We start from the raw sequence: 15,053 nt of genomic DNA on the forward strand, positions 1-15,053 counted from the left end.
ATCTTTTGTTTCATTTCACTGCAGTGAAAATTGAGACTTTCAATCTAGAAATGAAAACAAGATTCCCAATTCGTAGCAAGTAACAGTCTCTTTACTGATCATTTAAAATAAGGACAAGGTATTTCAACTATTCACAGATATTTCTGACATATCACGAAGTGATATAGGAGAAAAAGATCACAATCGTATTTGAAGCAAAACAGTTCAAAAATTAATGTTTACAAACACATTGTTTTTTTCCTTTTCAAAATGTTTGCTGATACAGTTTTGCAGGAGGCTCTCTGTTTGGTCACATACATTTCTGCTATACACACCATGTTTTGTCCTAGGGGATGAATGGGAAAAAAAAACTTTCAGATTGGTACTTTGTCAGAAACAGGGATTTCAAATATGATGTCTAATGAATGGTCTTGCAAATTTGCATCTGTGAATTTTGTACGAGACTGAACATGCTATGCAGCTGACATTTATTTTACACTGTATTTAAGTATTCAAAAGAACTGAGATCTATTTCTTCTTTTTTTTTTTTTTAAGCTTTAAGGCTGTACCACTAACATTTTGCCAATCTCTTGTCATTTTCTTAAATGTTGCAATCACTTTGTCAATTTTAGAATTGCTAACAGTGAGGATGATGCCCACTTGAAACATACCAAACCAAACAGAATAATTCCCTGGGAAACTGTGTATCAGCACATGCATGATACATAACTATAAAATTAGTCCAAAGTTTTGATAAATACTTAGTTCTCACCAGAGCTAATAGTTGTTCTAGTTCTAAAGAATAAAATGCTTATTATATACAGAAGGTTGGGTGGAGTATGGACATTTGACAAAGGCCACTTGAGGCATTTCACGTTGGGAATTGTTTGCGCAGTGTTAATGCAGCTGCCCTTTTCCCTCCTGCGCAGGCTTGTGCCGCCTGTGGGAAGGGATCATTCCTGGCAGTGTCAAGGGGCTCAGCCTTGCAAGATCCAAGTTCATCTTCTCCTGGCTGCTCAGTCTCCAGATGAACCAGGAGCTTCTTGCAGGACTGGGAGCCCTTCAGGGCTTGCTTGTGAGCTCGACACAAACTGTAGAGCGTTTTCAGATGCCAGTTTCCATCAGGTGAGCATTTGGTCTATCGCCTTCAGGATGTTACATGAAAAACTGCACCAGCGTTTTTCAATGAGCACCATTAATTGACTTTGATAATTTGGCATGAGCAGCAGTATTGAAGAAGATGCTGAACTCCTGTCTTGCACAAAAATAAAGTACAGCTGCCAATTACCCTGCAACTAAAGCCTGTAAATACTAAAAACATAAATATGTTAACCATACACATATACACAAAACACAGCCGTAGCAATATTACAGGATGCAATGCCTACTCTCTATAACTGGTTTTGGTTAATACAGAAGCAACAGCAAAATAAATGCTATTTCATATATGAAAAACCTTCCTTCAGAGGTCGGTGGCAGTAAGCCAAAGTTCAGGTCCAGGCTTTCACTAATCCAATGTGACTCACACAAATTAATCCATGAAAGATAGCACTGTGGGATGAGAATGGCTGTCAGTTAACACTGGAACGTTGAGGTGGAGCTTTCTTTTGCTACCATTTGTAATTAATTCTCCCTTTTTCATAAGTCCTCTTTCTGTGAGCATTCCCCAGACTTAACAGGGGACAAAGTTATTACATATAAAACATGATTTAGGGGTAAGGATTGATAAAAAGAACCAGCCCAAGACTGGATTTCCTCAATCCTGGGAGGTGCTCTCCATGTATTTAAGGGAAATTTCCATGAGATTGCACTTTGCAGACTACTAAGAAGCTTGCTGCTCTCCCACTTTTTCTTCTTTTCTATGCAGTTCTGTTTCAAAGTTTGGTAGGAATTGAAGGAGAAGGGCAAGAGGAGATGACTGCTGGTCTACTGTCTTCGCTAATGCTCTTCAGAGCAGCGTCCTCTCCTCAAGACCACATCATCTAGTCCAATATCCCCAGTTCTTCCTTTTCCTTTCTCGCCTCTGAAAATTACCTAGAAAGAGAATTAGAAAAAATTGAGTAGGGGATTAAAAAAAAAAAAAATACAGAGATAATTAATTAAAAAGTATGATGAAGGATTCTGGTCTTCATTCAAATTCTCCTCAGGTTTCCAGCAGACCCCTCCAAAATCCCTGTCATTTAGTTGGGTTTAGGTTTTATTAGCTAGAAAATAAAACTTCCACATTTGTTTCTGATTTCCCTTTGGCAGAGACCTTTCCTGCTTAATTGTTTTCCCTTACTCCCTGATCTTTGGATAGGTGTCCCAGTGGTTCAGGTCAGCTTGGCTGCCCATGCTGGCTGGAAAAGATCCCAAACTCCAGCTTGGCATGAGGCAGCTCCCATCTGTGGTGCGATGGATGGCAGCCCACGCTGACAGCTACTGCCAGGAGGTTGAGAGAGGCAGGGGTCAGTGCAAAGGGGGACTGCCAGAAGTGATAAATTTAGGGGGGAAAACAGGTAAGACTATAGCAGATATACTGTTCACCTGTTACAGATGTCCTCGTTCTCAGTCTGACACTCATTTACAGCTAACGAAGTCAGGTGCCTTTGCTACTGTTGCTGAAGTAAATTTTCTAGAAAAGTATCTGCAGTAATTACAGACTTAATATTCATTTTAGAGCTAGACACTGTATGTATGTCTTGTAGCCTGCTCCCATCATGAACATTATGTGTGAGCTTTACAGAGCCCCTGATATTTAAGACAGAGTAAAACAGGCCCTGAAATACCCAAGCCACTTCTTCAGATCTGAAATAAAAACTACCTTCAGAGGTTGAAGAATAACATTGAGCTTTTGATACTAGTTAATCACACAATGTTTCTAAAATTTCCAGGTGTTAAAAGATTCTCCGTGGCACTTCAGGCAGCTTCCTTTGATTGCACTAAACCATTTTGTGCTATGGGCATTGTTAGGTCATCATTCACCTCCTTGGCCTGATCAGCTGCAGGGATGCTAAAGGGCATTAAAACACATGTGATTGCATGTGTAATCTCCCTGCATTACCAAAAATTACTTATTTTCAGTATCCACTAACCACAGGGGATGATTCTTCCTATCTCATGGCACTGTGTGATTCAAAGCATTACTAATGAGGAATCTTGATACAGGCATTTTTTTTTTTTTTTTACATCTCTAGAGAGTATGTCCACGAGGCTGTTCTTTCCTAGGTGGTGATTCCCTTAAAATGGGCTGTACCAGGTAGCTCAGGAAATGACAGACTAGCTTGTACTATGAGTCTATTTCTGTAGCTGGGATTTCTTATTTTTCTTCTGTGCATAAAACTAGTTTTAAGAAATTCACAGTAACTCTCATCTGTACAGTGATTCCATTGACAAAGTAGTAAAACTGAACCCAGAAGATGAACACTGCAGTGCTGCATCATTTGTCTTCAGTTTTTCATGCAAAAACCCAAAAAGCAACACAACCATCAGTACTTACACTCTTGATGCCTTGTCCTCGTAAAGTTATGTGTGTTTGTCTCCAGCCGTGGCCACCGTTTCTCCCCCAGACAGCTGGGCCATGAGCACCATTTTTCCTTACAAAGACTTGGAGGGCACCAGAATGCAGCCCAGGCACCTTGTGCCTAAAGGACAGGCACAAATCTCCAGCCTGGGCCATGTGCCCCAACGGCAGGATAAGATGGGCTACTCTTCCTTCTTTGCCCTTGGGATCGGAGATGGCAAGGTACTGTCCCCCTGCAGTGGAGAAAGCAGGTAGTTGGGGGGTTGGTTTGGTTTTTTTAACACTACTAGGCTGCAGGACCAAGTGCACAAGAGTTATTAAAAATAGATAAGGGGGTCCACAAGGTCCAAAAAACATAAATTAAGGCATATAGAACCAGAACTAGTGCATCTGCCTTCTACAGGGTAAGATGTACAGTGCTGCTCTTCTCTGTACAGTAGTACCAGGGTGGGTGTTGCCCATCTAATTTCTTTTTGACAAACAATACCCCTCTCAAAAAACTAAAACCTCGTGTATTCTGTCATTTCTGACAACCCCTTGGTCACTGCATGATTTTAAACCCACAGTGATGTTAAAGCTACTGTGCAAATTTATGCACCTTTCAAGCTGCAGAGTTTTGCTGTTGGATAGATAACAGAGACCAGAGTAAATGCTACGGTGTAACTGAGCTATGGCTCTGCCCCTTTCGTTTTGTTTGGGAACTGTGTTAACAGGGTAAGTCTCAAAGCCTATCCATTTGCAACCCCGATAGCCTCTTTTATTTAACTGTAATTTAAACTCTTAATCTGGATTAGATAAAGCAAGAAGCAGTAATGATTTCCACATGGCTGTTAGCCCCAAACTCTAACAGTAGGAAGCTGTCAGTGAACATACATACTCAATTCAAAACCCTGTTATTATCTCTTATGTATGAAGTAAAGGTGCCTTCCAGAAAACACTCAGAACATGAGAAGCTAAAGATCTCACGTATGGCAACATCCATTAAGCCTAAAAAGAAAAAAGGCACCTTTCACACCAACACTCAGAACAACACTAAATGAAATTTCGAGTCTTGGAGAAAACCCAGACCCTCTATGAGTTCGTATTTTTCATTAAAACTTTTGCAAGGTGGGTGAAACCTTTAAATCTGAAATTACCAAAGGGATAAAGGTTCAAAAAATCCCAAAAAATAAACAAACCTTATCTTACACTGAATCTAAGAATATTTTTTCTTTATGCAATCAGATTTTACATATTTTTTTAATTACAAAATGCTGCCTCTACCTTAAGTTCATTAAGAAAGTGGCATTTTTAGGCTCCTTAGTTTAGAAAGATTTAGAAATATTGGGGGTTTATAATACTGCTGACGTACACAGTTAAACAGGATAGAAAAATAATTTTTGTCTCCCTGCTGCTACTCAAACAGAGCATTATTTTTTGAAAGCTTCTCTTTGAAAGCCACAATGATTTCCCTCAAAAACTGTAAGATTTAATTACAATGTACCAGGGCTTGTCACACACTTAAAAGGAAAGCCAACCTTTTCTTCAATTCACTACTTTTACATGAGTTTTTAAGTTCTTTGGTCTGAATGAGATTTAACAAAGCAAAGTATAATGCTGCTGCCTCGGCCCCTAGATCAGCATTTAGCCATGAAGTGGGATCCATTTGTCCAAGGTTCTGTTAAAGCCTTTTGGTGGGTATTTTCTTAGGGAGTTGTGGGGGTTTTTTTCTTTTCTTTTTTTTTTTTAATGCATTGCTTTTGCAGCAAGGTCACTAATTGCTAAAATAAGCGTAGTAGAGTTTAGATAACTGTACCTGTTTGCTGCAGATACAATTATACCACTATGAAAGCACTGACTTACTAAGTGCACCGTTTTCAGATAGCTCCTGTGGCTGAATCCAAACAATAGGAAACACATTTAGGTAAGCACAAAGCAAATATATCTGTAGGCAAGCCCCTGCAGGAAAGGGTCCCTTCAAATCAGCATTTTCTGCATGCAAGATAAGCTTATAATACTTCAGCACAGCACCTTTCAAAATGCAGATTCTGATAAACCAATACATAGCAAACTTTGCAAGGTGAAAGCAAGCAGTCAGGAACAAGCTGTGAAAATAAATCCTTCCAACAAGGTATTCCAGACTGGAGGGGGTGGGTGGGTGACTTCAAGGGACTAGTTTCAACAGGTTATGTCAACAGCAGCAGAACATACACAGGAAATAAAAAGCTGAGCTTGTCCCTGACTACTGGGAAGCGATGCAGGGAAAAGGTCTGACAAAAAAAAAGCCAGTTAAAAATCATTGTTCTTAAAAATCATAGCTCTGGAATTTAGTATGTATTAACAGCAATTTTTGAGTAGAGATAATGAATATGCTTTGAGTGACTGACTTAGAGAAAAATGGATTTTTAAATCCATTTTTTCAAAACGGGTATGAATTATGTGTATTTTTATTTTTAAGTGCCACTGCAGGCAGGAGACAGCTGCCTTTTTTCTCATGTGCAGGAGGAAGGAGCTCTGGTCTCCCAGTCCTTGCCAAGGCTTTTCAAGTGTCACAGGGAGCTCCTGAAGTACTGGAGCAGCCTGTTTTGGGGGACCCCTGCCCAGGGGTGAAGACAGCACTTCCACTGAGGCGGGCAAACAGCCTGGAAAAGGTTCCAGGTCACCTGCTGCGGTATGCTCCATCAGTGGCAGCATAAGGCCAGACAGCTCTGGCAGGGTGGTGCATGAGGAAAAGGGCTCCCAGTGCCCTCACCCTCCCTCATCCTAACCTGCACCACTGTCCTGCCCGAGAGCGCGGCTCCTTCTGCCCCGGCTCACATAATGTGAGCTTTGTGCGCTTCAGAGGCTGCTCCTTGGGGATGAAGTAATCCCATCATTACAGGGAGCCAGGGATGTGTGTCTAATCCCCTGCACCATGGGACAGGCAAGGGCAGCAACCTCTCCATGCCACGCCAAAATCAATAGGGGACAAAATACATCCTGCTTCCTGGGACAGCAGAGGTGGGAGACAGGGAAGGAAGGGCTGTTCCTGTGGCTGACCACCAGCACTGACACCAGCCTCCTGTCCAGCAAGCAGCCACTACACACTCCCCTCTAATGTTTGGTGTAATGCCACTTTTTATCATCCCAAATAATCCCATTTTCAGAAGCCTCTGTGTTTCAGCGTTTAACTAGTCTGCCTTCCAGTTACTTAACATTTTTCCTATATACAGATTAATTTTGTCAAATTCTACTCCAAGCTACAGCAATCTGAGAGGTTAAACTAGAACATTACATCTGGCAGCAAAACAAAAACTATTTCCAGTACTTTCTATAATTTTACTAGTGATAGGGACATAATTATGTTTATATGATAGTTTGAAAAAGAAGCTTTGTTTCACCATAAATAAAAGTTGTTCTCTAGTCCACATTTTTTTTCACTTTCCTTTAATACAAACTTTTGCTGACTACATTTACTACTCCTTCAGAGACATTCCCATTTTAAAGATGCCAGCTATGATAAAAGTGTAAATTTTCAATTGCTCTTTCACATTGGTAATCCTCAGTTTTGCTTTTTATACACAGAAGAGGCATTGGTGTGAAATATATCCCAGAACTAAAGGGAACAGAACCTGTGTAATTTGTCCTCATGCAGGAACTGTCATCAACCTCCGGCCTGGGTGTTTCTTCAGCTGCAGGATGTGACTGTACACAGATCACTTACCTGATGCATCTCTCACTGGCTCCCAGTGCAAGTCATCATCCTTGTCCTTGATCCAGCCACACAGTCCACTGTCAAAATCACAGCTGTGCACCAGCACACCTGGCAGAACAGAGCAGGAGGTCACAAAAAAACCCAGAAGTGATTCAGATTGGTTTTGTTTTCAATTTCCCACGTGGCTGACACTAGCAAGTATGAAAATTAAATGTAGAAGAAGGAGCCCTAGGAGAAGAATCTGCAAAAATACTAAAACACTAAAAAGGACCCATGTATTATTAACAATTCATGCTATTTTTGTGCTGGTTTTTTAGAAAATAAGGTGTAAGGTTCACATAGGCAAAGGGCTGGTTTTACATAGCATAGTTTAAAGGAGGGGCATAAGATGTAGGAGTCCTGAAAAATGTATAAACCCCCAGGAAATCTCAAAAAATCATAAACTCTAGCATACTGAATAGCAGACGTGGTCGTTACCTGGGTCATCATTTGCTTCAAATTCATCAGCTGTAATCCCTCTTTCAATTTCAAGTATTTCAAGCAGATTATTGCTCACTCCAGGCTGGCGTGGAACTGTGAGAAAAAATGAATGAGATAAGGAAGAAGGTCACTAACTAGATTTATCTCTTAACAAAAACCAGCAGAGCAGCTCTGGGCATTGTGCTTTTCCTGGAGATTTCAATATATTTAATTATATTCGACATAAAGTCTCATAAACTTTATGTCTACGTGATTTATGATTTGTGTTGTAACATTTACCTAAGCACTGTAAAAGGTAATTCCAAATCTCCTAAAGGCCCTTTGAATGAAAGCTCCTTTTTAACTAGGGGGGAAAGCTTTAACCTTGAAGCACACTATTCCTCTCCAAATGCATTTTCAGAGATAGTGGTTTCTCAGTAAAATAAAGCCACATGAAAGTCCTCACTCAAGCCTTCCACAGACACTCATAGGAGAGCCTCAGCAGGAGGCAGCAGTACTTGGAAGAGCCCCAAGTGCACTTAACCTTTGAAATACAGCTGAAGGTATATCCATCTATCTGCAAAGGATTCGAGCTCCCAAAACATTTATCAGGGTTGTGCTGGGAGTTGAGAAGCTGTAGTGGAAGCTGGAATTCAACTATAATTATACTTTTTGCTTTCCAGCACAGCCTGTCCTTCATCTGCTGCAAGGAGTTCCCAGCTGCAAGGAGAAGGAACAGCTTTTGGTGATTAAGAGGCCCAGAGGTTATTAGACATCCAGGACAACCTGAAATTTATGAGGTCTTTGTGGGAGTGATGACTGCCAAAGTCAGGGGGATACAAAGACTCCCACATATCTCTGAAGATGCCGTGCCAGTCTGTGTAAGTTTCACACAGATTTCTTGCTTGATGGACAGCTGTCAGCTAGAGATAAACAGATTGCACCAAATAGAGCTGTCTTGGAAAATTTCTCTTTTAGAGGTAGGTCTAATGCATAATTCATAACAGTAGTAATGTGTTTCAGACATGTCCTCAGATTTTATAGGCACCTCTGACACCTAAGGTATTTGTAAGGCTCTTATCTATTAAAAACTTGACATGTTTTCCATTTGCAGTGCTAAAATAAATATTTATGTCCCTATAGAACAAGTGAGAACAAGAAGAATGAAGATAACTGAAAGGACTGTTTTCAGAAAATCAAATCAAAGGTTAAGAGGGAACTTCTTTTTGCACTAGGCCAACATGAAAATGGCACTGCTGAAGGGGCTCCTTTAAAACTAGAAGACAGAAAAGAAAAAAAATGTTGAAATTAGGACAAAATAAGCAAACTCTAATGTTTTTAAGTACTTTTCTTTTTGAAGTACTATTTTTGAAGTACTATTCTAGGCTACAGATCTTGAATAAAAATTTTATACAGCAAAAACAAACAGTTAATAAGCTCAAAATCTATAGGAAATTGAGGAACTCCTAAATATTATAGTAATTATTTGAATCATTAAGTCTCCCCTTTTTTGTTTTATTTTTAATCCTTTGTAGATTTTAGATTATGTCCATTTTTAGTCTAGGATATTAATGCTCAAAACAGCTTCAGACTTAAGGCTGACTTGGGTATTACAGCACTGTTAATTTTTAAAGATACCTTGATTGTAAATAGTATTTTTGCTGCTTCATTTCACCTGGGCTGTTTTGCTTACGTGATTAAAAACCTTGAGATTTAACAAGAAAGAAACCTTACAAATGTGCACAGTCCACACGACCTAGGCCAATAATTGCTGCGCAGTACATCTACACAAAAATGTTAATTCATATAAATCCTTTGTTCACCCTGAATGATGTAGGTGGGGCAGCTGAACGAGCACATCCTTGCTGCACACCCAGGGAGCACCACCTTGCCTTTCCTCACCTCAGGCTGTGCCAAGGGAAGAAGACACTGTTTGTTTTCTGTGCAATGGAGAACAAATCAGCAATTGGCTGCAGAACTGCTGAGCACAGCAGGCACCAAAGGCTCAGACCACAGGTTCACAGGCAGGTAATGGTAAGGTTCTAAACAAGATCTGTGGCAAAGAGCATGAAGGAAACTCTCTAAGGTTTGTAGGACTCAGGGGTCACAGTTTTAAGGTACATGTCCCTGTGCACCCTCTTCCCAGTCTGTCATAGTCCTTGTTTATGGAAAATACTGCAAAAAATATTAGGAACTTCTCTTGTAAAATACTTCAGTTTACTTCTTCAAGAACCATTTGTAATGCACTGATGTTTTCTACAAACCTGAGTTACATCTGTACACACAGACAAGAATACTCCAAATTCAAGCTGATGTATCTGCCTATAAGCAGTGTAACACATACTTCTAAAAGTTCATTTAAAAAAGTGTTTGGAAAGGACTCTCAGGGAATTTTTTTTAAAATATTTTTGTAGAGCTTTAATACAGTCACTTCAGTGCTTGGACCTAATTACAGGAATGTGCACTCCATTTGAAACAAGGGTTACCATAAGAGATGAAGAACTCTAAATATGACCCACATGTACACTTCTTTTTGCCACGACAACGAACATGTTGAGTGGCAATCGTGGGAGAAAGTATTTGGTACAATTATTTTCTGCAAGCTTTTTGTGTACCTTATATAGTGTATCAGTGTGCTTTTCACTTAACTTCAATGGTTTGATAAAGCTTGTTAAATAGAAACTTGGCTCCTTTTACTTGGAGAATTTTATAAGCTCTGAGTGAGCCAATACATCAACACTACCATATTCTCAAAGTTCATGAGCTAACTTCTTCATAGATGCACAAATCAGGGGGGAAATATTAAATAACTGTGATTATTAAATACTAAATAAGAGCAATTTCTTTTCAGATTTTTTAAACTTTAGGAAAACAACAGAGCTTTTTTTGATTTACTTGGTAATTGCTGAGATTGGGAGTACGAGAAAGTACATGTATATGTATATGTATCAGCTTGTTTGCAATAAACTGAATAATTGCTGTTTTGATGTTACAAAACCAAAACATGAAATGCAACTTCATGTTATTAGTAATTGTTATTACTATTAATAATGCAGTTCTCTGGCTTACAGAAAAAAACTGGTTTTGCACTGTAAGTACAATTCTACTCCACACAGTAATCATGACTAAGCTTCCCATTTGCTAAAACAACAACAAAAAAAGACAAAGATTTTTTAACTGAATGGTTATGACTGAAAGCTGTTAAATCCCACTTGCAAAAAATTCCCATAAGTGATGAGATCTTACACACAACTAGTAGAAAACAGCTAAAAGTAAAGGTAGTTGAGAGGTCAGTCAGACTGAGAAAATAAGGATAAGTCCTGTTTTCCTCCAGGGAAGATTTTGATATATGCTGGGCTAAAAAGAAGAGGCAACAGAGAGGTACAATTCACCCTTTTGTTCAGACACCCACAGTGTTCAGGATATGTCTCTTAAAACACTACAGATTCAAATTCTGCAGTAAGAATTATTTCAGGAAGTGCTTTCATGGATTGTGCCACCCTCTCCAGCACTATTTACATATGAGGGGAGGCACAACAGTGTCAGCACGACACCACTCTGAAGTCAAATCCTGCATTTCTCAGGCAGTTACAAGGCTCATTAAGTTTTACCGAATTCAAGCATCTTGGTATTTATCTTTGCAGAAGGTTTTCTGCAAAGTGACCTGCCTGCTTTTGTATGAAAATCCATTCAGGAGGTGCAGAATGCCAAATGAGTTTCAGGGAAACACAGCTGAAACAAGGAGTGTACAGAAGCTTGCATATCAGATTTGGGGACAAAAGTTGCTGGAAGATTGATTGAGGGTGAGACTTGTAAGACTCCTAGATTTCAAGATTGAGCTCCAGAGTACCAACAGGAACAAAGCACCTATCATAAATGCTTGAATATAAAGACAAATACATTTTAAAAGGTGCCAGAACAGTGAAGACAAATGAAATGCTGTTGTAAAATAATGCTACTCTAATGATATCAAGGAATAGCAAACCCCCTGTTCTTTGCTTTTATTATTTCCCTTTTTTAAAACAGCTTCAAGGATCACAAAACTGCACTTAGGGCACTATGGACTTTGAAAGGAAGAAAAGAAAGAATCCAGTTTTAATCCAGTCTTTACACTTTTAATAGCTGTTATGAGAAACATTTCCTAACTCCAATCTTTTCGGCTCCACTAAGGGCTAAGAAGGAAAACTGCTGAACTGTCTTTTAATACAGATAAGGGTTTTTTTTGTTCTTGCTATGCTGATATCTAGTATTATGCTTTAAGTTTATGGTTTTAATGCTTATCATCCAGATCCAAATGGTAGCAGAAATTCACAGTCTTAATGACAAGTTAATTCTATTTGTCAGAGACTTACAACTAGACAAGATTCCTCTGTACTTCGCTGTAGTTTGTATCAGTCCTGAAACAGTTAAATATTAAGCTATCAGTGCATTCCTCTCTCATTGCCATTCCCCCCATATCCATATCTGGAGAAGATTATCCTTGGTGCCAGATTCCACTGTCTGCATCTGACTAAGTGGTTCAAAGGCCAAGTGTAGGAATTCCATGTTAAAAAATACAAATTTTTTTGTTCTCTAAAAAGGCAGCTCCCCAAAGCCACTGAAGGCTTTTTTAGAAAAGGGGTAAAGCACCTAAACTAAAGCAACAACCCAATACCTTTCAAAAATTACAAAGGCATTTAAACAACATTATCAGCATTTTTATCATTTATGCTCTGTCACTGCTGAACAGAGCAATTTCCCTGATCCTCAGCTCATTTCAAGTTGAGCAGCACATTCAAGAGAGCTCTAAAGTGAAATCCTAGGTCAAGTTTACTCGGTGTGCAGAACAGCAGGTCAGATAACAAAGGGAGAAAATAGGGAGCAAGGAGTCACCAAGGGTACCCCTGGAAAAAGTTAACTAACAAAAACTAGAATTTGAAAGATGCTTGCAGAAAAAAGTACATTTGCCCCAGCATGTTTCCTCTCCTGATGTGGACCAATCCTAGAGCACCAGGATTTGCAGGATTTGGTCTAGGACATCTGTGCAGCAGCCAATGGCCCCTTTGCCATGGATTGCCTGACAGATGTACCACCTATCCGATGGCAGAGCAAAGCAGCGCTGCTTCCTGCAGGTCTGGCTAAGGCTGCAGAGCCCCATGGGAAAAAAAGGAAGGGATATATCCTTGCATCACAAGATAACCTAGCTGAAAACACAGCTTTGAGGTCTTTAGAAGATGCTAATGGCTGGGAGCACAGAACTGCCAGCGGTTGCTGGCTACAGTGGGTTCCTATGCTGTGTTTTGCCCATGCCTGTGTGATAAAACACCACCTTTTGGTGCTTTCTGTAATACAAAAATCCTTGGAGACACAGGAGGAAGCAGCCACCTAAGATGGAAATAATTCTTATGAACATTTGTGAAACTGAAACTAAATCCTACTTCATGACCTGAGTGGATCTAACATTGATTTTTTTCCTCTGTTTCCCAAGAAAATAAGAGTTACAGAACCACTAATTGCTGCTTCCATTATCTAGTGGGAAACAAAGAAAGGCAGCAAGAGCAAGGCTTTTTCTTCTCTTTCCAGGCAGGCTTATGGGGACCACAGTGCAAATTAATTTTTGAGAGCTAGCTTCTTTGCCACCTCAACTGGAGCAGCAGTTGATGTGGGGGAATGAACCTAAAGAAGCTCAGTGTAAGCAAAACAAAATTAGCTCATATCCACAACCCACGAATACTGCAAAGATGTCTGATGTAGGTGAGACCAAAACAGAAACAGCTTTAAAGAAGCTGAAGGAAATAGTTCAAAAAAAAAGTATCTCTGGGTTATCCTTGCAAGTGCAGTACTGAGGAGAGGCAGGCCCATGCTCTGTGCATCCCACTGTAGTCACATAGGTGAGCTGGAACTTTCCTACCTGCTTTTCTAAATGTCCCACATGAGGAAATGTAACTTCTGCTCTTCCCCACAAACTCCTGCAGTAACTGGATTCAACAGGTGAAGAAATACTTTATAAGTAATGTTTTCTTTGAGAATGTAGCACATTCTTCTGAAATTGAACTGTTCTGCACTCATCTGTAGGTTTCAAATCCGTAACAAGTGTTTTTGCGCATTCCCAACACAAATGCTTCTAGACAAAATAGGACTCCAGTGACCACTACCTAGATGATACTTTCAAAGTATCCAGAAGAGGAAAGACAGAAAAACAGAGCAGAAAGCAGAGTGGAAAGGAGAGAAAAAGAGAGAGGAACTTCAGTAAAGACCAGACTACTAGCATCATCTGGAGCACAAATGGAGTGTGCTTTCAGTCACACAGTTTTGTCACACACATGTGTGTATCCAGTATGTCTCTTGCAGGAAATAAAAAAGAAAAAAAATTATATGGGACTGAAGACAGACATCTGCTGACTTGATCTGAGGACTATTTGTCCCTGTATTACCTGCTGAGGCCAGGAACAGCTGGTGCTTGACAACTTTCTGTCATGCTGTGCACTGAAGCCTTTGAAGCTATGTGTGTATATCACAAACCTCAGAGTGTGGCAGCTGACCTAAACCAATAGCTCATAAACACTTTGCAAAGGTCCTGTGTTTGTTATATGTACCATAATGTAAGCTGCAATCAGACCAAGCCAAACTTAAAAGGCTTTCACGTTCCTATTTTCCAAACTCCTGTATCTGAAGCACATGTATTGAAAGCATTAGCTCTAGGGACAATACAGAAAGATTAATTGTAAATAATAAGTTTTACACAGAGGGTTGTCATGAAAATAGCTGAAAACTATCCCTCTGCTCTAGTATTCCAAAGAACACTTGCAACATGAGACAGACACCTGGGAAGCACAATGTTGGGGTCTGCAATAATTTCCACAAAACTATGTTTTTAACTGTTGGTTCCCATTAGATTAGGCTTCATATATCTTTATTATATTTCCTTTTAGAATTTCACTTAAACATAGCTCTGTATTTTTAACCAATTATGACACCAAAAATACACTCTACTAAGCAGTACCAGGATTTGTCTTCTAACTTTTGTCAGCTTCACTCTCCGTTTTCTAACTCTCTCCAACAGATAAAATGTCACAGGGAAAACTTTTTTACAAGGAACAAAATATTTCACCGAGTAATGACCTAGAACAACAAAACCAATAAAGAAATTACCACACAGATGCCAAAGCAACCAGAAAAAAACTCCCACATTGCTTGTGCACCTGCTCTGAGACAGCAAACTTTTCCTCCTACTGCATTGCTTCAGCAGCTTTATCGTAGAGCAAGCTGAAGAGCTGATCCAACACACCCTCCCCATCTCCAAAATTAGCTGCAGAACTAAAGATGAAATCGGGTGTTGAGTATTTCTTGGCAGATATGCACAGCTCTGTAAGTGCCAGTAATGTCTCCTGTGGTATGCACTAAAGCTGGCACAATGGTGCTGTAGATTTCAGAGGAGCTCTTAAAAGTTACATGTGTTCA

At 39.7% G+C, this 15,053-nt stretch overlaps 1 protein-coding gene across 4 annotated transcripts in view; it reads right to left on the reverse strand.

Annotated features, from left to right (window-relative positions):
• Positions 1-73: 73 nt before the first annotated feature.
• The window catches only part of NPNT (nephronectin), a 48,512-nt gene continuing 33,532 nt past the window's right edge, over positions 74-15,053 (reverse strand). For all 4 annotated transcript variants that reach the window (XM_088056806.1, XM_014259418.2, XM_014259423.2 and 1 more), the window contains 4 exons: positions 7,632-7,727; positions 7,164-7,262; positions 3,458-3,714; positions 74-2,013 (listed from right to left, as the gene is read on the reverse strand). In XM_088056806.1, the coding sequence (XP_087912932.1) occupies positions 1,918-2,013; positions 3,458-3,714; positions 7,164-7,262; positions 7,632-7,727 (548 nt within the window). In that variant the 3' untranslated portion in view covers positions 74-1,917. The remainder of the gene's footprint in view (positions 2,014-3,457; positions 3,715-7,163; positions 7,263-7,631; positions 7,728-15,053) is intronic.

The sequence above is a fragment of the Pseudopodoces humilis genome, chromosome 6 (genome assembly GCF_049639895.1).
Source record: "Pseudopodoces humilis isolate 2021_Gansu_Grassland_sample_001 chromosome 6, ASM4963989v1, whole genome shotgun sequence".
In the NCBI taxonomy this organism is placed as follows: domain Eukaryota; kingdom Metazoa; phylum Chordata; class Aves; order Passeriformes; family Paridae; genus Pseudopodoces; species Pseudopodoces humilis.